This window comes from Staurois parvus, unplaced genomic scaffold (genome assembly GCF_062004578.1).
Source record: "Staurois parvus isolate SC_StPar_1 unplaced genomic scaffold, SC_StPar_1.0 ptg000017l, whole genome shotgun sequence".
NCBI lineage: Eukaryota > Metazoa > Chordata > Amphibia > Anura > Ranidae > Staurois > Staurois parvus.
In genome coordinates, this window is record NW_028317813.1 from 21,996,795 (window position 1) to 22,020,942 (window position 24,148).

Below are 24,148 nucleotides of genomic sequence, written 5' to 3' on the forward strand. Positions count from 1 at the left end.
ATAAAACCTCACGAGCTAGGTGCCGTGCCGTCTAAGAAACTGTGCAATCAGGCACATCGTAAAAGTATAAGCCAAGTCCCTCACTGAACTTCAAAAGACCTTCCAAGGGGTCGTAAAAGCAGACTTACGTTTACAAACTCACTTTTCATATAAGTTGATATCTTCACGTAGGACATAACTACCTAAACATGGAGCCTAGTTTGAGGCCATTCTCCTGGTATGTGACACCCCTTAGCTGGCATACATAGGAAAGCAGAAAAGTATATCTCTTGAACCATTCAAGTGCATATTTAATGTTTCATCTCTAACCATTCCGCAGATGCAGCTGAGTATTAATATACTAGTGCCCAAGCCGGAAAATGTACAGTGGGGCAAAAAAGTATTTAGTCAGCCACCAATTGTGCAAGTTCTCCCACTTAAAAAGATGACAGAGGCCTGTAATTGGCATCATAGGTAGACCTCAACTATGAGAGACAAAATGAGAAAAAAAATCCAGACAATCACATTGGCTCATTTGGAAAGAATTTATTTGCAAATTATGGTGGAAAATAAGTATTTGGTCAATATCAAAAGTTCATCTCAATACTTTGTTATATATCCTTTATTGGCAATGACAGAGGTCAAACGTTTCCTGTAAGTCTTCACAAGGTTGGCACACACTGTTGCTGGTATGTTGGCCCATTCCTCCATGCAGATCTCCTCTAGAGCAGTGATGTTTTGGGGCTGTCGCTTTGCCCCACTGTACCTAGAAAAAGTTATGAACCAAAATATAAGCTAGGAGAGATTCTGGTTGTACTTAGGTCTCCTCTCAACACCCCCTCCCCAAATAAGGCAATTGGTTCTTTGTTGTAAGGAGCCACCCCGCTGAGATTGTTGAAAAAGGGCTATTATACTTTGTGTGGGTGAGAGAGAAAGCAGAGTCTCCTGCGTTTAACATCGAAACTAGCAGTAGAGACAAGAAATCCTTTTTGGCTCATGAGACTTGAAGCTGCTTAACCCAAGGCTTTTTGGCAAGTACTTATCTACCTAAACTTCTTTCTGTTATCTTTTTGCTGTGCTATTGCTCTCTGTATACTGTATTTATATATATATTGGTTACATCTTTTTTCTGTAAATATTTTTTATTGCACCCTTTTGACCTTTTAGTAATAAATCTTTCCTTCTGAAAGTGTTGAACTGTTTCAAAAGCTTCTTAATGCAACTTACGAATTCCTGCCGCTGAAGAGCGCTACTATGTGTGTTTAACCCTCTGTATCACCTGTCTGCAGTGACAGTGGTATACAGACAATTTGTAAGGGACCGCCCGGCGGTACCACTAGCACTCCACTGATCGGATGTTCCCAGCACACAGAGTCTAAGCCCCAGAGTACTTGTTCACCAGGGCCCCTGATGGTGGGGATGGACTTGGAGTACCCCAGGACCAGGTCGTGACTACTGAGGACACCCGTCAGTGGTAGGGGTATTCGCCAGGGGCTCCCACGGGAGAGAGCCAGGTATGAGGAGGTCTGGAGACCCCGTTGAGAGGGACGGATGGATGGATGGATGGCTGAGCAGGTGCAGGGTCATACAAGCCGGGTCGGTAACTATGGGGACGGTGCGGTGCAGAGCAGCGGGCAAAAAATAGTCGGGTCACACGCCAGGTCAGCAACAGCAGGTCAGATCCAATAGGGGGCATTCAGGAGAGAGGTCAGGCAAGCAAGGGTCAAGAACAGGAGAAAACAGCAAGGTCAGGGCACAATCCGGGTCAGCAACTTACTACAACAGGTTCACAGGTTCACAGGATACAAGGAGACCAAAAGGCACTGAATGACAGCTCAGGACCATTTAAATATCCCGCCCTGCGCTGTCATTGGTGCCAGGCGCGCGCCCGTGGTCACTACTGCGCATGCGCGAACCTGATTGCCGCGGTCTGCCAAGTCCCGGCGCTCGCGTACAGGGAGGTGTACTGCGCCTGCGCTGAGCCCAGCGGCGCGGCGATCTTCGACACAATTATTTCAACCATTCTAGTGTTATTGCTGATATTGCCGAGTTTCCTCTTTCTCTGTACAAAAAGGAGGTGGTGGCAGTGTGAAGGGTTAATTGTGTAATTAACCTGACCCAGTAACAATCGCGCTTAGGCTGCCGGTACATCGATTTGTGGTCCAGTGAGCTGGAAAATCATTGTGCAGGGTACAGCTGGGCGTGGCATTGTTACACACGTGACATCGCGGTTTTAGATTGGCTAGTCCTTTGGTCAAGAGTTTGTTGAGAAAGGCAGGGATCTGACGTCACGATCGTCACAGGAGGGTGTTATCCTGGCATTTCAGGGCCTCTAAAACTGTAATAGGTAGTGAGGTTTTCAAAGTGGTTATTGAATTTCAGACTCCTGTATGTGTCTAGGCTCCCAAAAAGTCTCACACGTGTGGTATCTCCATACTTGGTAAAAGAAGCAGAATGTATTTTGGGGTGTAAATCCACATATACCCATGGTATGTGTGAGCAATATATAATTTAAGTGAAAACTTTGTGTAAAAAAAACAAACAATATTTTTTGGGTAATTTTACATTATATTTGCTACATACAATGTTAGAACCCAAAATAATTTAATTATCCCCTTGGTGTCGACCACCTCCCAGCCCTTTAAGGGTTCTAAAAGCCGGGAGGTGGGCCGTTGGTCATGTGGCACTGCCCGAGGGCCCGGGGTCAGTAGGGGGCTCCATGAGATGACCCTGGTACCTTTTTCATAGGCTTTTTTGAGTTTGGACAAGGACACAGGGGCCCCATGATTCCCTATTGCCCGGTGGCAACATGAGTTGTCAGTCCGCCCCTGGTCACATGATCGAAACGCTCCCAATTGCAAGTAAGCACTGTACATAGTTTTAACGGGGCTGCATATATGCGTTAAGGCCCACATGCTGAGTGGCCAGATATATGCGTGCGGCCAGCGTCAACAGGTTAATATAACTCAGAGATGCTACACTTATAATTACCTATTGCATATCTCTAAATACCATAACAAATGTGACAAAACTACAAAAAGATAAATATACCACAATTAGCAATACATCAAAAATGTTCAAAATATTAATCTTCCTCCACCAAAATTCTAACAACTTCTAAAGTGTCCTTCTCACTCATTTAACATTATCAGAGGAAGTGTAAACTGTTACAATTAACAAACCATAAATATATAATGTGTCAAATGCCCTGTGAAAACTCCTGTGAAAATGACTTCCATCAAAGTGCAAACAACTTATGCAATATCATTTTTAGACTTTTGACCTGCTGCTTCTTACTGACACTGTGAAGCACCTCAGCCTACAACTGAAAGTACACCAACCCTCTCTTTTTGCCTCTCTGAATAAGACAGGCAAAAGCACTCTAAACATAGACAATTTCTGATCCAATGGGTAAACCTTCAGTACTGTTCAAATTACCTCCAAGAGGTCCAGTCAGTCAATTACCATTTCACATCACCTCCATGGATTGGAAGAATAGAAGTTCTCACAGAGCATAAAATCATTTAAGAACGTTATATACAGATGAATAAATTCACACTCATGTAGAAAGAGTGTTCCTGATCGCAGCCACACCAGTCCCACCAGACCAGTGTAAGCCATCAACAGTGTTTCGGATCACTGCCACACCAATCCCAGTGCCACTAAACCAGTGTAAGCTAGCAACAGTGTTTCTGATAACCGCCTCACCAGTCCCAACATCACCATATCAGTGTAAGCCAGCAACAGTGTTTCTGATAACCTTCACATCAGTGCTAGTGTCATCAGACCTTTACAAACCAGCAAATGTGTTCCTAATCACTGCCACACCTGTAAAGTGTCACAAGAACAGTGTAAACCAACAAGAGTGTTCCTGATTGCCACCGCACAATTTCTAATGCCACCATATCAGTGCAGCCAGCAACAGTGTTCCTGATCACTGCCACACTAGTCTCAGTTTCACCAGACCAGAGTAAGTCAGCAACAGTGTTCTTGATCAATAGCCACACCAGTCACAGTGCTGCTAGGTGCAAAAAAGCCAACAACAGTGTTCTTGATCATCAGCACACTAGTCGCAGTGTCAGCAGACTAGTGTAAGCCACCAACAGTGTTCCTGATTGCTGCCACACCAGTCCCAGTGTCACCAGACCAGTGTACGACAGCAAAAGTGTTCCTATTTGCCACCACACCAGTCTTAATGTTACCAGACCAGTGTAAGTCAACAACAGTGTTCAAGAGTTAGCCACACAGTCCCACCAGTTCAAGTGTCACCAGACCACTGTGAGACACAATCCCAGCCATCCCCTGTGGACATCTGCACTTCTGTAACCACATAAACTCTTCTGCTCTCCCTTTGCTCTAGGGCAGTGGTTCTCAACCTGTGGGTCGTGACCCCTTTGGGGGTCAAACAACCCTTTCACAGGGGTCACCTAAGACCATCGGACAACACATATTTCCAATGTGTAAAGAGCAGCTACTGTGTAGAAAGCAGCTACTGCGTAGAAAGCAGCTACTGTGTAGAAAGCAACAGTATTGGAGGTAAAATGACACTTCATGAATTATAATTACTGGGTAAATAATTTTATGGTTGGGGGTCACCACAACATGAGGAACTGTATTAAGGGGTCACGGCATTAGGAAGGTTGAGAACCACTGCTCTAGGGAATACTTGTACCTCCTGGGCAGTAAACATGGTATTCCAGGAGGAAGCCACTTACCACTAGGCTAGGCTTGCTTAGCTTATAGGAACAGGAACTGCTATAGGTGATGCTACACTAACCTATATTCCATGACGGCTCATACAGATGCAAGAATTACCGTACACTGTTTTTGATACAATGATGGTTAATTTTTGTGATAAGCAAGAAACAATGTCCAGTGCATATTCAATCTACCAAAATATTACTCACCAAAATATGGTTGTTTTGTGATGGTTTCTATTGTCCTGGCATTTCAGGGCCTCCAAATACATGATAACGAGTCAGGAAATGAGATATGTAATTTATTCCCATTGAAAGCTTGAAAGTGCTCCTTGGATTTTGGGACCCATCATGTGTTCAGGACAGAGCCCTCTTAAGGAATGGGCACACTTGGGCACTACCCAGGAGCCCCAGGTGCCTGGAACCCCACAATCAGGGTCAGGACATGGGGGGGAGGTGCTGTGTTGGGGGTGCGCTGGATCTAGCCACCCGTGCCTCTCCTCTTTGACAGGAGTAACTTTTTGTTTGGAGGAACAGTGATGAGCGACACCTGAAGTATAAGGACACTTTGATAGGGGAAACTAAAGTAAGGGGACACTGTGATGGGAACACCTGATGCAGGCTGGTAGGGGCCCAAGTGCATTACTTTGCGCAGGGGGCCATGATACAATCAAGATGCCACTGGCCAGGCTCAAAAAGTCTTAAATGTGTGGTATCACCATACTCAGAAGGAATAGCAGAGTGTTTGGGGGTGTATTTCTAAGTATGCCCGTTTTGTTTATGAGAAATATTAAAAAAAACACATTTTTATCTTATTTCTTCATTTTCTAAAAACGTGTGGCAAAATGTGTAATGTTCAAAAGACTTACTATGCCTCTAATTAAATACATTGGGTGGTCTACTTTGCAAAATGTGATAATTTTGTGGGTGTTTCTAGCTCTTTTCCTTGCACTTTAGGGCCTCAAGAAATGTGAAATTTAGTCAGGAAATCAGATGTATCAATTATGCCCCTTGACAACCTAAAGGTGCTCATTGAACCTTGGGCCCTTCTGTGTGTTTGGGCAGTAAACAAAATCTCATATGTGTGTTATTTCCATACTTGAAAGGAGTAGAAGCATTTCTGTTGGGGTGTAATTATAGGTATGCTCATGTTGTGTGTGAGAAATAACTTGTTAAAATCACAAATCTGTGAATTATATTGCAGTCTCTATACCTTTGACACATGATTTATTTGCAAAGCTTTATAGCAGAAACTAAGGAAAAAAGTTTTTTATTTGTCTTTTTTCTTTTATATAGTAAAAAACACAGTGGGGATATACCACCATGACTAAGTAATTGTTAATCAAAATATGACTGGAAACTGAAAAATGGCCTGGTCTTTAAGTGGTTAAAGAGGGTTTTCATTAGTTCTGCAGCTACAGAGATACTGGAAATTGCATCAAATACTGACCTTAATTTTCCTTTCCATGGCTGTACCAATCCATGGCAGCATACATGTGGTAGTATCTCCACCGCCTTCTGCCCACAGAACCAGTGCAAAGTTATAAAGGATTGACATCCACACAACAGCCCATTCCCTGTACAATAATGCTGCCACTGATTGGTGCCAGGAAAGAAAAATTATGCTAAGTTTTTGACACAATTTTCCATTTCCTGGCATCAACGTGGCAGCAAACATGTTATACACCAATGACTAGCTACTAGGATGGGAAGTATAAAGTAACTGTAAAGGTTGGTATACCTATCTGATCTGTGAAATAGTTTTGCACAGAGCAGCCCCAAAACTCCTCTTCTGGGGCCCCCCCCCAGTGGTACTCCTAGCCCCTCCTCCCACTGAGTGCCCCCATAGCAAGCTGTTGTGTAAGTGTCAACACTTTATAACTTTACATTGGTCCTGTGAGTGGGCGGAAGTAGGCAGGAATATTACCATGTATGCTGCCATGTTGGTGCCAGGAAAAATGGTTACTTGAAAAACAGACATATTGTTTCAGATAAAGTGTTCCAGTATAAAAATAAGGGTAATGAGATTGAGTACTTAGAAGGTATCTTCAAAGTATTAGGATTTACAATAGAAAAGGAAATCAAAACATGGTGCAATATGTCACTTTAGAAAAATACTTGAAGGAAGCTTTAATATCAAGAATATTAAGAAGGGAGGTGGCCCCTCAAGTTGGCTATAATGATAAGGATGCAAAAGATTAGCGGTTGGGTTTTTTTTAATAGAGTAGACAAAGAATTACAAGCTTTAATTGTGAAAAGAAAAATGAAAAAAAAATACCCTAATAGAGTCAAAATAGCAGAATTAAAAGCTAAATAAATGCCTATTAAGGAATTCCCAGAATGTAAAGAATTTCATGGGAGCATGCAAAAAAGGTTGGATAAAATGTATTGAATGATTTCAGAAATAAAGAGGAAAAAAAGAGTACCCTTGAGAAAGTCATCTGTGATGAAGCACATTGGGGCGTGGCTTGGTGATATGAGCAAAAGACATATATTAATTAGTTCCCCAAAAACTCACTTCATACGAGTGAGAAAATGTAAATTAACAGGATTTTTAATGTGCCTAATCAGGGATGTAACAGCACTATCATTTAAATGTAAAAAACTGTATTACATCATTGAAAATCATTAAAGGATAAGTTCACCTTTGGGAACATGTTACATGTTCCACCGGTTTTTAGGGTGGAACATGTAACATGCTCCCATAGCCGAAGCTGCAGCCACACCTGCCACCCCTCCTCCCTCTGACAGTACGGGGAGAAATTTCCCAGTACTGCCAGATTTGAAAACAGAGTGGCCATGATGGGCTCTGCCCATACGGCTGCATCATTCATTCACGGACTTCCGTGAATGAATGAACTGCAAGTCTTGACAACATTAGCAGCTGTGGGCTTGTAGTTTTCAATGAACTACCATGGCACCATTGTACTTCATTGAAGCTTTGTTCAGAATATCTGCTTGGCCATACATCCATACGGCAAGCAGATATTCTGACAGGTCTGCAGGAGACCTGCATGGCATCAGTGATCTACTGATCTCTGGTGCAATGCTTTCCAGGCTCCTTTGGACGAAAATAATAAATGCACATTTTTTTACCTTCAAAACAATGTGCATTTATTATTTTTGTCCAAAAGGTGAACTTATCCTTTAAAATCATACACCAGAATACATCAGATGCCATTTAACAAAAGCATGTTTATGGTTCCAAAGCAGCATAATGGATTGACGCGTTTCACAGTATTAATGCTATATATAGAGGGAACGGCAAGAGCCATATATGCCTGCTACTGCTGTTGGAGTGCAGGCCAATCCTTGGTAGAAAAATGACAATGGGGAAGAGATCGAGGCTGGATGAGACATTGTGCAGCTAAAGTGCTCATACACATGAATGTTATGTGGGTGTGAATTTATTCCTCTGTAAATAAAGTTTATAAATGCTTTTATGCTATGTGCGATCTTCTATTCTTCCAATCCATGGAGGTGATGTAAAATGATTAATTGATTGGACCTCATGGAGAGTATTGATCAGTACCCATTGGATCAGAAATTGTCTGTAGTTGAAGAGCACTCTGGCCTGTCTTATTCAGAGAGGCAAAAAGAGAGCATGGAGTTATTTACTAAAACTGGAGGGTGCAAAATCTAGTGCAGCTCTGCAAACCAATCAGATTCCAGGTTTTATTGCTAAAGCTAAATTGAACAAGTCGAAGAATTTTCAGTTGTAGATTGAGGTGCTTCACAGTGTCGGTGGAGTAAGAAGCAGTAGAATCGAAAAAGGACATTGCATAGGTTATTTGCACTGTGGTGGATGTAGATCGAAGGTGTAATTTTCACAGGAGCTTTTACAGGACATTTGACACATTGTTTATTTATGGTTTGTTTATTGTAACAGTTTATACTTCCTCTGATAATGTCAACTGAGTGAGAAGGACTTTAGAAGTTGTTATAATTTTGGAGGAGGAAGATTTTACTGGATTTTTGATGTAATGAAAATTGTGGTATATAAAAAGTATCATGGAAAGTATTCAATTGTTTCTGTGATTTTGTCACTTTTTTATGGTATTTATGGATTTATATAATTATAAGTGCTGCATCACTGAGTTATATTACCTTAAAAGATCTGTTTACTTTTTTCATAATTGCTATTGCTTTTTTCTTAATTGATATTGCTGCACCCCTGCCATGTACTAAAGCAGAAATTTAAAGTAAATATAAAGTGAGGTAAATCCTCCAAACAACCCAATAAACTACAGGACTCTAAATAGAAAAAACTTTCAGCCCTAGAAAGTTGCAAACATCAAAAATAACCTAAAAAGAATCATCCAACCCACCCGCTAGTGAAAAAATCCCCTTAATCCAAAATAACAATATGTGCCCTCCAAATAATAAATGTCCACGCACATATAATCACACAAAATATTAATTGAATAGGTGTCCAGTGTCTTAATAGTCCAAAACCAAAAAAATAATGAAATACGTCCCACTTGGAATCACTTCTTTATAGTGTTGTAATCCTCAGAACAGCTTCCGCGGAAACCCTCAAAAAATCAAAAAAACTCAACATAGTGCAATAACTTAATAACTTTGAGAATAACACTCCATGCGTGCAACCACAAACATTAGTGCAAAAAAAAACGTGAAAAGAAAAAACAACGCAACACTTGTGCCAAACTGGTGTTGTGTTTCACTCAGTGAAAACACAACACCAAACATTTATTATTTGGAGGGCACATATTGTTATTTTGGATTAAGGAGATTTTTTCACTAGCGGGTGGGTTGGATGATTCTATTTAGGTTATTTTTGAAGAAATTTAAAGTAAACAAAATTTTCAGGGCTTGTTCACACTTGACTAAATTTCTAACACTTCACTTAACCCTATAGTGTTAGTATGGGCATTAGACAGACGTTAATGAGCTTTAGTATAGGCATTTTACAAGTGTTAAAATGCTCCCCAAACACCCTATGCGCGGTTTTGAGGTATTTTAGAAGTGTTTTACGAGCATTAAAACTGCACCACAGGCGCCTATAATAAACTTTTATGGTATTAACGTGCTACAACCGCACTGTAAACGGCCAGAGCGTTTGAGGAGTGTCAACATAGACTTGAATGGGAGGCGTTCAATTCCCTCTAACTCGACATGAGGCTTTAATTTTGAAGCAACATGATGCTAACACTTCATGTTTTGATAATGTGAACAGCTGTCAGAGGAAAAGACGAGGAAGCCCGGGCAAATGCGCTAATGCACAATATGGCCACGCCAATTTGCGTAAAGAAGGGCGCATGCGTGTAGGCGGGCGACACGTAACCATGCATTCCTGTGCACGAAAACACACCGGCACACGCAGGGTGCACTATTTGCTGACACTCAGTGGCCTTTATAAGGACTGCAGCTCTGCTCCGTGATTGCTGGATTACCGTTCTTGTGTTTACTGCTGATTACCCGTTACTGATCCGGCTTGATCCTGACCTTGATCCTGTCTGCTGCTCTGTGTATGATCCCGGCTTGCTCCTGACCTAGATCCTGTCTGCTGCTCTGTGTATGATCCCGGCTTGCTTCTGACCTTGATCCTGTCTTCTGCTACTCTGGGTATGACCCTGGCTTGCTCCTGACCTTGCTCCTGTCTGCTGCTGCTCTGTGTATGACCCCGGCTTGATCCTGATGTTGCTCTTTTCTGCTGTTCCATATTGATCCTGGCTCTGGATACTGACTACTCTACCCATCCTCCGGGATACACGTGTTCTCTGGAGAAACTCATCCTACAACTGGAGCACCCATGGGTTCCATCTCATCAGGCATTTCCAAGCAGCAACACCACTGGCAACCCATGCTTCTGTGGGCACTGTACCTCCTGTTTCCACCTCCAGGGGCGCACTATACTTAGCCGTAAGGGGAGCCATCTCTCTATTGCAGCCCCAGGTCAGGTACGTGACAACAGCACTGTGTGCTGCCCATAGTATCATTTCCATAGGTGTTTGAGGAGCATTAAAAACACCCCTCAAATGCCTGCTTTCAAAGCCAGTGTGAACTAGGCCTTAAAAAAAAATATCACATTTATAAAGCCTATTTTTTTCTTCCCAATTTTGTTTATGCTTTCTCTCTTGGTGCTGTGTGCACAAGTAGACTCCTTGGGGTTGATTTACTAAAACTGGAGAGTGCAAAATCTGGTGCAGCTCTGTACAGAAACCAATCAGCTTCCAGTTTTGTTTTTTTTTTGTCAAAGCTTTGAACATGCTGAAATTAGAAGCTGATTTGCTACTATGCACAGCTGCACCAGATTTTGCACTCTTCAGTTTTAGCAAATCAATCCCTTTGCATGAAGTAGTGGTTGACATGCACAGGCTCTATTGCCAGCTGAACATCATAGTTTTAATGCAGTGACTACAACAAATATGCCCAACAACTGTGCATTGGCTCAATTACTTGTAGTCCATCTTGGAAGGAGGCAGAAAAGGGTGACAATTCTGCAGTTGAATTGAGTGAACATGTCACCCTAGAAATGGAAATGGTTGTAAATGCATAATAGCAAAATCAACAGTAACCATTTTATTAGAAATAAGAAGCATGAAAAAAATGGAACTATTTGAAATGCAGTGCCCCTGAAGGAACCACTGATGTTTGGGTCCCCCTGTTCTTGTTGTTAGCAACCCGCTAGGCAATTCTTCACTCTCTGGCATACAGGCAACCACTCGGGGTAGCTAAGTGCATACTATCTCTGATACTCTATACTTCTGAAGCATTTGCAGAAGACTATCCTATAGGGAATAATGGACAATTTGAAACACACCTGGAGCAAAATACTGGACTCTGAGCCAATTGGTAGCCCCACTTTCTTTTTTATTGAGGCCTTATGAGGTGTCATCACCTTCTTTGAAGGTGAATAGTTATTAAGATTTGACAGTTGTTTTATTTCTTAGTGTTTCAGTTCTTAATGACTGATATCTTCGATGTCTTGATAGTTCATTTGCTATATGTTTGAATGAATATGTTTAATGTTGAAATTAAACCATAGTTTTGCTGTCATTTATAATGATGTCTTAGTGGTAAAGACATCTGCCTTTCAGCACTGGGATCCCCAGTTTGAATCCCAGTCAGAACACTATCTGCATGGTGTTTGCATGTTCTCTCTGTGCTGTGCTTGTTTGGGTTTCCTCCCACACTCCCATGATATACTAATAGGTTAATTGGATCCTGTGTAAACTTTTCCCTAATATGTATGAATGTGAGATAGGAACCTTAGAATGTAATCTCCATGAGGGTAGTGACTGATGTGTGTACAGTATTTAAAACAGTCTATAAAATGTCAGTGCTATGTATGAACACTTGTGATAAATAAATACAAGGTTTCGTGTTTTGGACTATTTGGGCCCATCTTGCAATTCCATGAAGATAAGGAAATCTAACTTTGATTTCCATATTTGGTGAGTGACTCAAGCTGTATTAAAGTGAAACTAAAGGCAGCAATACTTACCTTAGTTCCAACAGTATGACACCTGCAAGGTCCCTTGTCGGTGTCAGCAACATTTGCCCAGCTTCTTCTGAGCACTGCTCTTCAGCTGTTTTGATTGGCTGGTTCAGGATAACGTCATTCCCATGTGTATCACTACCCCCGAATGAGCCACTCGGTGATTTGAGTTCTCTGTTCTGTACCTGTTCCAAAAACAACCTCAGCCCCTCTGACACACCTAGTTGAGTCAAAAACAGAGCTCCCCCGTCCAGTGGTGGACTATTCCTGCCGTCCTCATGCCCGGATCTGGTCTATGGGCATGATGATGTCAGGAACAGTCAATTCACAAGACTGCTAGTGTGCAGGGGGGCATAAGCGGCAGGGACCGGTCTTGCACTTGGAGAAATGGTGGATTAGGTAAGTATACACTATATTGCCAAAAGTATTGGGACACCTCTCCAAATAATTGGATTCTGGTGTTCCAATCACCTCCATGGCCAAAGGTGTATAAAATCAAGCACCTAGGCATGCAGACTGCTTCTACAAACATTTGTGAAAGAATGGGTCTCTCTCAGGAGCTCAGTGAATTCAAGTGTGGTACCGTGATAGGTTGCCACCTGCACAATAAGTCCATCTGTGAAATTTCGTTGATACTAAATATTTCACTGTCAACTGTTAGTGGTATTATAACAAAGTGAACGAAGTGGTAGGCCATGTAAAATGACAGAGCAGGGTCAGCGTATGCTGAAGTGCAAAGAGAGCAGATGTTGCCAACTGTCTGCAGAGTCAATAGCTAAAGACCTACAAACTTTGTGTGGCCTTCAGATTAGCACAACAATAGTGCGTACAGAGTTTCATGGAATGGGTTTCCATGGCCGAGTAGCTGCATCCAAGCCTTATATTACCAAGTGCAATGCAAAGCGTTGGATGCAGTGGTGTAAAGCACACCATCACTGGACTCTAGAGCAGTGGAAACATGTTCTTTGGAGTGATGAATCATGTTTCTTTGTCTGGCAATCTGTTGGATGTGTCTGGGTTTGTTCTTATGGACAGCCTTCCCAGAAGAGTTGAAGCTGTTATAGCTGCAAAGGGTGGGCCAACTCAATATTGAACGCTAAGGACTAAGACTGGGATGCCATTAAAGTTCATATGCGTGTAAAGGCAGGTGATCCAATACTTTTGGCAATATAGTGTATTTTTGCTCTTATCACCCCTAGACAAAAACAAACAGTTAACCCATGTAGTGCGGGCACAGCCCCACTGCATGGTACAGTCTTTTTTGCCCAGACTTTTTCTTAAGTCCTCATGCACACTGGACATTTTTACAGTGGCTGTTTTTGGATTTTGACTTTTTTTCTACAGCTAGTAAACCCCCCAGCATGTTATCCTATGTGTCCATGCACACATTGACTGTAATCAACGTTTTTTGGCAGGGACGATTTTTGACTGGAAAAAAACCCCAGGACTAGTGGGTTTCTAGAGAAGTTTTTTTAGCTGTAAAAACGCTCTAATGCTGAAAAAATGCGGCAAAACACGGTAAAACGTAGCAAACCAATGTTTTTGGATTTTTTTTGACCCCCAAAAATTGTTTTTTTTTTTTGGTTAAACAAATGCTAAAAACGCAAACATGGGGAAAAGCTGCTAAATGCGACAAAACACCACTAAACGCTAATGCAAAAATGCTAAAAAAAAACGGCAAGGTGAATAATAAAACTAGTCTAGAGTGCACTCTAGGAGAATGGCTAAGATATAGTGTAATGTTTTCTAAGAGATACCTCTTAGCATAAGCAATAGGTAAAGGTCTCTGTGTAACAGCTATAAGGGGCAGTCTTTAGTCCTAACTCTTCTGCCAGCTAACGTTGGGGCCAAGTTGTACTGTTGGTGCACATGAGTGCAGTCCCAGTCACACCTGCTCAGTTCCTAAAGGGCTCAGTCTCTCTAGCAGCAAATTGCAAATTCCCACAGCAGCAACTCACCAGTCCCAGTGATATTGCAGCTCAGCTCACCATCTGGTCACACACAGAGATTTAGCAAATCTCCACTCAGCACCCAGGTGACCCTTTCTGTCAGCACACCTGGATTCAGTCCTCTGGATCTTGCTCAGGCTGCTGGTATGCAGCAGTAATGGTGATCACTGGACAGTGATGTGCACTCTCCGGTCTCCCTCATGGCAAGAGGAAGCTGTGTCTCCTACAGCTTGAGAAAATGCAGCTTTTTTCCCTCCTCCAAGCAATCTCTGTCTGAACATGCAGTTTAAAAGCTCTTGATTACAGTAGAGCCTCTCTCCTCTGGACTACAGTTTCCACAGTGCATTGCTGCTTGACTCGGTCTTTTGAATTCTTCCTACTCAGCAGCTCTCTTCTCTTGCTGATAAAGTTTTTAACCTCTTCCAACCAGCCGTACACATAAATGTGGGCTCTTGGTGGGTGGGCTTTACCGCAGAGTCACCGCATATATGTGGCCCTATGTAACACTTTACTGTGCACTTCCAGAACAGTAACCTATGTGTACCTGGAAACGGGTGTATCATGAAATCAGTGGGCCCATGTGCAAGATCTAAGGTGGGCCCTAGTCATACAGCATGACAAAATGTGGCACGTGCAGCACGCCATGCCACACCACACCAAAAAATGGGTGTGGTTTAAATTTAGCTAAATACTGAGCATGGCTTAAATAGAGTCTGAGATTACTTACATGGTGCAGAAAGAAAGAGAGATAAAGGGAGAAAGAAAGAGAGAGAGAGAGAGAGAGAGAGAGAGGGGGGGGAGATAAAGAGAGAGACAATGAGAGAGAGAGATATAAAGAGAGAGAGAGAGAGAGATAAAGGGAGAAAGAGAGATAAAGGAGGAGAAAGAAAGTGTGTGAGAGAGAGGGGGGGGGTAAAGAGAGATAGAGATAGAGGGAGGGGGAGAGAGGAGGGGGAGAGGGAGAGAGAGAGGGAGAGAGAGGGGAGAGAGAGGGAGAGAGAGAGGGAGAGAGGGGGAGAGAGAGGGGGGGTAAAGAGAGATAGAGATAGAGGGAGGGGGAGAGAGGAGGGGGAGAGGGAGAGAGAGAGGGAGAGAGAGGGGAGAGAGAGGGAGAGAGAGAGGGAGAGAGGGGGAGAGAGAGGGGGGTAAAGAGAGATAGAGATAGAGGGAGGGGGAGAGAGGAGGGGGAGAGGGAGAGGGAGAGAGAGGGGAGAGAGAGGGAGAGAGAGAGGGAGAGAGGGGGAGAGAAGGGGGAGAGAGAGAGGGAGAGAGAGAGAGGGGGGAGGAGAAGTGAAGAATGTGCAGCCTGCCTTCTGTTTTGTTTACCAACACTCCAGCAACTGTTGCTTAGGCTGTGTCCGTGTCACAGTCACTAAACTGCAGGATGTTCTTTCTGCCGATAAGCTCCACCAGACAGGCTCCAGTAACCCAGTTTTTTCCGGTCCCCAGCCCCTGTCTCCCAATCTGCAAAGCCCCGCCCTCATAATTTATAGAGAGCGGGCAGAGCACTGCAAGCCTCTCTCATATCACTTTGCCAAGGCAGTAGTTGCTGAGGGCAGCGGTGGCCGGATCTATGTACTAGGCATCGGCAAATGCTGCTCTTCATTTAAACTTAAAAAAGAAAAGTCTCAATGCTGCTGGCCTGTATCGACACAGTTGGGACCCTGAAAAAATGTGCATGATGTCTTTTTTTTTTTCTTACTCCATGTATGCAAAATGTGACATGGCACAGTGGGCCCCCCCCCCCCCCCCCCGCCCTTGGGGCCCATGTGCAACAAACACCCTGCACATATAGATGATAGGCAACTGCCCGGAGAGTTTCTTATGCATACTTAACCCCTTCACACCTAAGGGTAAAACAAATCTTTAAGCCTAAGTAAATTTCAAAACTTTGACGTGTCAGTAAAACCATACATATCATCAACAACTACTTCGTACAACTACTTTGTACATCCAGGTGAATTATACCAGGTTTTTTTCACAACAAATTGGGCTTTCATTTGGTGGTAAATGGTAATGGATATCTCCTGATTTTTTTATTATCAAAGAAAAACTGGCCCAAAATAGTAAAAAATGTTTTTTTAATTTAGCTGTGTTTCTTGTTACTACCATAGCCTACTACCAAAGAACAACCCCAAATAAAATTTCCAGCTCTTGACGATCGCAGCGATACCATATATTTATATGTTTATACCTGTACTAAAGCCCAGAAACAATAGTGTGTATTTTGTTTTTTGGGGGTTTTTTTTACCTAAAACACACTGACACTGATACCAATTAAAAAAAAAAACCTGACCTTTGACCTTGACCCAAACACTAACCCTGGCACTGAACTAGATCAAACCTTGATCTAGGCATTTTTTCTTTATGGTTTGTTTTATTTTTTTATATATTTGTTTTATTTTTTTTTTTTTTTTTTTTTTCAAACAACAAACAGTTGTTTTTTTTTCTCTCTGCAAGGAGAGAGAGAGAGATACAATGTATCATTCTCCTCCATTCAGAGAGAAAAAAAAAACAAGGGGGGCGCGCCTCACAGTGACTGATCACTGTGATAGCCAATCAGAGGCTATCACAGTGATGCTGCGACTCAAAATCAGGAGTCCCGGGTCCCGATCATTAGAACGGGACCTGGGGCTCTCAGTGACACCCCGATCTTTGTGCTAGAAGTGCGCTGTGCGGCGCGTTCCCAGCACAAAGACAGGTATGCAAATATGTGGCCCTATGGAAAAAAGCCTAGTTCTGTGAGGCCATATAGGAGTTAATGTCAAGAGCCTTCCAATCACATGACCACTGTGACAGCCAATCAGAGCGGTCACATGATCAGAATGCCCGCCTCTGCCTCCCTTAAAGTGCCAGGAGGTGGTGGTTAACCAGTTCAGCATCGCAGGACAGCAGCTACAGAAAGCAGCTGCAGCCAGTGTTTCTCTCACTCTCCTTTCTTAGTCAAGCACCTGGCTACATGTGTATGTGCGGGATTCACACATCTCGGCATACTGGCACTGAATCAGCAATGTAAATGGAGCTGCACGTGCACAGTTCTGTTTATATTCTGCAGGGGATTGCAAACAAGTACGTAATTATATTTTATTTCGGAAGAGATATCGCTTGTCTCTTCTGCAATAAGGAGCCTGCCTGCTGGCAAAAAAAAAATAATAAAATGCCTTTAGTCCCACTTCAAAGCCAGTGTGTCAATGTAACAGTCAGGCAACTAGTATTTTCAGCAGTTCAGCTTATTTTCTCAAGAAAAGATTTACTTTAAGATGGGCTGTGTGACAACATATGCTAAAAGATTATAATTAGCTTCCTATCAGATGTATTCATCTCAAGTGTTGTGAAGATGCAACCACTTTTGCATACATATAAACTACATTGTAAACTCCTGTACCTAAAGATTTTATATTTTAAACTGACATCCAAGAATTTATAAAACTGATGATGTCAATATTACACTGCCAGCTTTCTTTGACTATTACCAGCTACAATTTCTCCCAGCAGGCAAGTCAGGAGTTAGTAGTTCATGAATGCAGCAAACTATCAGAAGCTGACTTTTTACTTCTGAGTCATTGTCAGTGAGAAGGGTTAATGTATGTTGGCCAGCGGTTCATAGTGGGGTTTTGAATCATCCAAGGACAGCCCCTCCACATGTGACTTCATAGAGGGAGTAGTGGGGTACTCCCCAGCATGTGTCTGTGTGTCAGAGACAGAAAGAGAAAGCTGCAGAAAGTACGGCACAGATTGGATGTCTCATGATCCCCATACATATACCATGTCTGAAGATATCAAAGAGAGGCGCAGAAAGCAGGTGCAGCCCAAAAGGACGCAAGGTGAGCAATACCACACCTGTGTACCGCACTCCTGACCACATGGCCGGGGCATTCTACACTTTGAGGAATTAATTCACAGCACAGCCAGACAGCTGTTTTACACAGCTACTTGTAACTGTGATGTGGTTAACAGGCCTTTCAGTACAGCGGGTGACACTTAAGATGAGAAAGTACAATATCTTGGCAATTTGTTGGGTTTTTTTTTAAGTAAAACTACAGATTTTTCTTTAGTTAAAAAAATCTATTCAATTTACTACATTTTACATATCTTTTATAAGCAAGAGAAAACATACATTACTATTACTAGACAATACAGTACCCAACACTTCATTATTATCATTAGAAAATAGAAGGGGTTGTGATAAATAAAAAAGTGCAGATACTTATGCTGTCACTTGTCTGATTGCATTCTATAGAATACAGATGTGGCCTATTTCCTTATTACATGCAAAGACAAGGATGTGCTGTAATCTATAGCAACTAGCTTTTCTTAGTGTTAATGGTTGCTATGGTTTGATTCATACTTTTGCATCCATGCATCATGTAATTAAATATTTATGAAATGACACAATAAAAATAAAGTACTATAGCCAATCTAAAAAGACTTTAGGCAACTTTGTTGTGACTGAGGAAGGATAATATAATTTTGTACGTTATTGGTATTTAATGCAAATGTGAAGGAAGATCATACCTAAAGCTGGCCATAGATAGGTCAAACTTTGGCTGGTTCAGCAGGTACCAGCTAAATTTTAATCCATCTGTGGCTACTCTCGCTCAAAAGAAGTCGCTCTAAAGACTGAATTCTATTGAATAGGCTTGTTGGAAATGTTTTCTCGATCAACAGCTGCAGCTACTGATTCGTGTATTCTGACAGCTGTCAGAATACAATGTCGCAGGGAAATCCATATCCACCTTGTTTGTGTGGATACTGGGAATCCGTTCACTTCTTTCTATCAGCCAGCTTGCATGGTCCAAAAAACAAGTCATCTATGGCCAGCCTTAGAGCAGTCTGGCACAATATTTAAAGTAGCTATACTTTTGAAATACATAATAGCATTGTTCAGTATTAGGCAGTATAAAATGGGTCATTTTGGATCTTTTATATTTTATTCAAGGCAATATGGCAGCCCCCAGACTAAATTCTGGGTTACATTGCAACATTAGTCCAAATAAATACAAAATTGGCAGGAATAAGTTGCTTTATTCAATTAGCATATTGCTAAAGAAACTCTTTGTTTGTGCCGGTTAGTTTTATTTGGTTGCACTTTAACTTGTTGAGGGGCATCCATTAAAATTATATTAATCAGATACACAGCGATAACCCAGTTTGTGCTCTTGTACTGTATAGTTTATTTTTTCTTCTTTAATATTATACTATATTGTAATATATCTAAATGTATTTTTGGCAATGCTGTCCATGAAAAGAACATTACTTTTTGCAACAATTTGTTTATTTCTTATCTTACATTTTACTTTACTTCTCCATTTTCATAAAGCAATGTTGTCACATGTGAAGCTAGATCACTGATTAGTAAGAAGTTATGGACAGCATAAAAATCCCTTTTACTTTAGCACATATGCTGCTGTTGCCAAGCAATCAGTAATACAAAAATCATAGATTTTGGTAAGTTTTACATTTACACAAACAACAGATAGTTGCATAGCAACTAAACTTTTAGAACAGGGTGAATGAATTGAGAACCAGAATTTTATTTGCTGTCAATAGCAATCAGGTTTCACATTTATTCATTTATTTTTAAAAGCTTGTACTCCATATAGAACCTGTGCTTGTGGCAAACAAATGGCATTAATATACAAATAACGGTCAAATACACAAAAAAGGGGAAAGAAAACACAAATACAAAAAATACAAAGAATCCTGAATTTAACTGCCCCCTTCCCATTGAGAGTTCCTACTTTAGCTAATTTCACCAATAGCTAAATAATTTTTTACTGTAGGAGATGGAAGTCTGGAACCTGTCAATGACTTCTCTAGTCCATTACATTGTGCTTGGGCATAACTTGTCCCTTCGACTGTCTGCCTTTATGGGTGATGCTCCAGACCCTTGTTTTGTTTCCTTCTCACTTAACACTCATGCATCTTTAGTGCTAGCCACTGCCCTAGCAGGCCTCTTTATATGGCCTCCACATTATACCTCTGAGTGCCATGTCGGATTTAAACATAAGGGAAAAAAAAATAACCCTCCTAACGTATTGAAAATGGTGACATTCTGACATTATTGTAAGCTAAAACAAACTGGAACACCCACAGACTTGGTAACGTTTCTATGGCTGATTCCTTGAGACTGGAGAGAAAAACTAGGGTTGCTTCTCAATGGTGACCAATCTGAATTCTTCCTTAACTATATAGCAACATGAAAGATGAAACTTAATTGGTTTTCATACATCAGTGTCTAATTAGTAAGGTAATGATGTGTAAAGGTCCTTGTTTGAAGATTGTGTGACTGAATACTAAGAATGCTAACCTATAGCACTCATTAAATCAAAAACAATTATTTGGGCTTTCAAAAATACCCAAGAAGGGTCTTTGCATTAATAAAAAGATACTAAATACTTTTTTGGTGGCTGGCGAGTTTAAACTCCTTTTTTTGTAATACACCCTCCAGCAAAGTCTTTGGCATTCAAAATTTCTGAGATTTGTGAATGTCTGCATCCTTAAGCACATGCTGTGGTTTCTCCTGCTAAGTCCACATCACTATAAGACACAGTAGTGACATAGGGTGGCCTGTGAGAAGAACCACTGAGTGAACTGAAGAATTAGGCAGCAGACACACCCAGAGATGTGCTGAATGTGAAGGCTTTACCGAAAGCTGTATCACTTGAGCACAGCAAAGGTCGAACTTATGCCCATTGGAGAGATATAACTGCATTAATACTAAAATACTGTCCCCTGTGGTATTATAGGTAATAGTAGGCATATGCAAATGAGGTAACACTCCTCTCAAGCTCACTAAAAGTTAACATAGTTTCATAGTAGATGAAAACTTTTTGCACGTGAGAAACCAGTGTCCACGAACACTGAAAATTAGTTTGTTCTTTCCCACTGCAATCTTTACCAGTTCCCTTCTAATGTTTGTTGGACAAAACAAGATGGTCTTTGTACTCACTGTCTTGCAAAATAAAGTTATGCACAAAGTTTACATACAAGGTTGTATCAAAAGGTTTTGAGGCTAGTTTTGTACCACACCGAAATGGCTGCACAAGGCTGAATGCACAGTCACAGGGAGCACCAACCTTCAGTGTGCTAAAAGACATCATCCTGTGTACATTGGGAGCTGTGCAACTGGTGCTATTCTGACCACGTGCCTTACCACATCTGCTATTTTGTCATGGACAGCAAGTTGGAACAAAGAGAAAACGTGAAATTCTGCATTAAACTGAGCAAATCGCTGGGTCTCTACAATGTTGTCAAAACAGTGACCATTGAGCTGGATCTTCATCTTCGGGAAGAGGGCATTTTCAGGGGGTTGAACTCATTGAAGGTCTTCCTAATCTCTCATCATCTTCCAGTGACATTCTTCCATTCTTGAAGTGCACATGCCACTCAGAACACCTCAAACAAATCATTGCAGCATCGCCGTAAACTTGCTAAATCATGTCAAACATCTCTGTGTCGGATTTGCCCAGTTTCAAGCAGAATTTCACATTTGATCTTTGTTGTTTTAAGTTGTCATTATCACCAATGTCAGATAGGGGTGGTTATAATCTCTAACTGACACAAATTTTGCGTGCGGGGGGAGTTACTGTATAAATAGATTTTGATTGGTTGGGGGGAAGTAATAAGCTCTCACAGACAACAGTGCTGGGTAGAGGGGGTTGATTAAAAGATCCCACTTACACCAACGCTGGGTAAGAGTTATAATCAGCCACTGATACCAGTGCTGGTTGGTAGGAATTTATATTTGGCATGACAGTTATAAGCTCCCTTGAAACCAATTCCTGGCCGAGGAGTGGTTATAGCTTCCACTCAGTCCAATGCTCAGTGAGGGATTATAGGCAATATAGCAATGACCGGATGTTTTATTCTTTGCACTATAAACAAAAAAAAGTTGAAAAAAAAGGTTTTCTTTGTTTCAATTATAACATTTTGCAAACAGGTAGTTTTTCTCCTTCACTGATTTGCGTTGGTGACATTGCACTGATAAGCAGCACTGATGGGCACCAATAGGCAGCACTAACTGATGAGGCAGCACTGATAGCCAACACTGATGGGCACTGATAGACTGTACTGATGAGGTGGCACTGGTGGGCATTGATGAGGAGGCACTGATGATGCTGCACTGATATGCAGCACTGATGGGCACTGATAGGTGGCACTGAAGGGCACTAATATGTAGCACTGAAGGGCACTGACTGGTGGCACTGACTGGCATCACTGCTGGGCAGCACTGTTGGAAACTGATGGGAATCACTGTTGGGCAGCACTGTTGGGCACTGATGAGCAGCACTGTTAGGTCACTTTTGGGGCAGCTCTGATAATCAGTGCCATGATGGCACTAACAGGCACAGATTGGCAGCACTCCGTGGCAGCAGTGTTGGGAACTGACGGGCAGCACTGTTGGGCACTGCTCGGCAGTACTGTTGGGCAGCACTGTTAGGGCACTTTTGGAGCTGCACTGATAATCAGTGCCCTGATTAACAGTGCAGATATCTGCTTTGACAGTTGCCGGTTACCGGCAGTACTTTCCTCACGCTGTGACAACATGAGGAAAGTACTGCCGATTACCGGCAAGTGTATTTACATAGTGGTCAGCTCTGATTGGACACAGCTGATCATGTGGCAAAAGGCTGCTCTGATTGGAGTTTTACCATGTCATGTGATCAGATGCGTCCAAACAACACAGCGATCACAGACAGCGCTCCGTGTATGCTGCTGGGGGCGTGCGGGAAGCGCATTCTGGGAGGACATCATATGGTGAACCAAGCTGGTCCAATCAAATCATTTACATCACTAAAAGATGAAGCAGCCATAAACTGTGTGTAGCCTTGACTACATACAGTACACAGTACTGAGTTCCGGTCACTAGAAATGAGTTATGAGTTGCCACAGTAACCCAAATCTAGTGGCTAAAGTGCTCCATATAGAGTGGAGAGTGAGCACTTTACACAGCCTTGCAGATCAATGTGCTTTCTTTCGATTGTGTTTTCATGTTCCCCTGGAAGCAGCTTCTCCTGAGCTCACCTGGACATAATTCCAGAGAGTAGACATCTTTGGAGATGTTCCAGGGGGCATCCATCTTTCTGATTGCACAGGCCAGCCTAAACTCCCTAGGCCCAGGCTCAGACCGTTCTCCATGATGACATCCTATTCAGTAAGCTTCGGAAGGAGGGACTGGATTCTGCTACACACATCCCCTCAAAGCAAAGCCGGAAGGCAAGAGCCCTCACTAGGGTATTTTTCCTCTGACTGACCACTGATGGGTATTTTTTCTTCCCACTTACGCTGTGGCTTTTTTTTTCCTTCCAATGATGCTTGGACATTTTTTTCTTTCCACTAATGATGAGGAATTGTTTACTCTTACAAATGCTCTGGAATTTTTTTCTTCCAATGAGGTTGGAGCATCTGATCCCACAAACAGCAGGGCATTTTTCCTTTCATTTACTGGTAATATAATAGGATGTAAGCTGTGCTCTGCATTACATAGTCCCGACCAAGGCTGTTTATTCTGGTTGCTATGTAGCCGCTAATTGTTTTAAGGTAGTTTTTCATTACTGAAAGCACAGACAAAGCATTAAAGGATCTGTAAACCCAACATTTCATATTCCTGATATGTGACTGCTGAACCATGTACATGTATGAAAAAGTATCCTGTTTCTTCGTATTGCTTCCTTTGTGTGGAATCCCTTGTGTTCCTGCCAGTCCCTCTGCTTTTCTATTAGAAAAAAGACCCCACTAAGTATAGGAACACACCGTGGTCAGTTCTCTAGCTATGCTGGGAACTCAGCCTGCTCTCCTCCATTGATCACACTTGTCCTGACACCCCCCCCCCACCTGCATAGACATTCACTGGGAAGATCAGTGTGATACTGTTTCTCTTCCCCTAGCTCTTAAGCAGCTGAGAACAGAGGGAAAGAAAGGTATTTACAATGTTTTTATATCTATATACAAATGTTTTGCCTTTCATTTCTGTTTTAAACTGAATGGGTTGTTTTACAGCATAAGAATTTGCAATCACTTTAACTCTCTATTTATATTCTGTGTGCAGAGAAGAATAT

The 24,148-nt window shown here is 42.0% G+C and overlaps 1 protein-coding gene across 1 annotated transcript in view; it reads left to right on the forward strand.

Moving 5' to 3' along the window:
* The first annotated feature begins 17,800 nt into the window (after positions 1-17,800).
* The window catches only part of LOC149473404 (uncharacterized), a 133,124-nt gene continuing 126,776 nt past the window's right edge, over positions 17,801-24,148 (forward strand). The window contains exon 1 of the mRNA XM_089681285.1: positions 17,801-17,911. Coding sequence (XP_089537411.1) covers positions 17,827-17,911 — 85 coding nt within the window. The 5' untranslated portion in view covers positions 17,801-17,826. The remainder of the gene's footprint in view (positions 17,912-24,148) is intronic.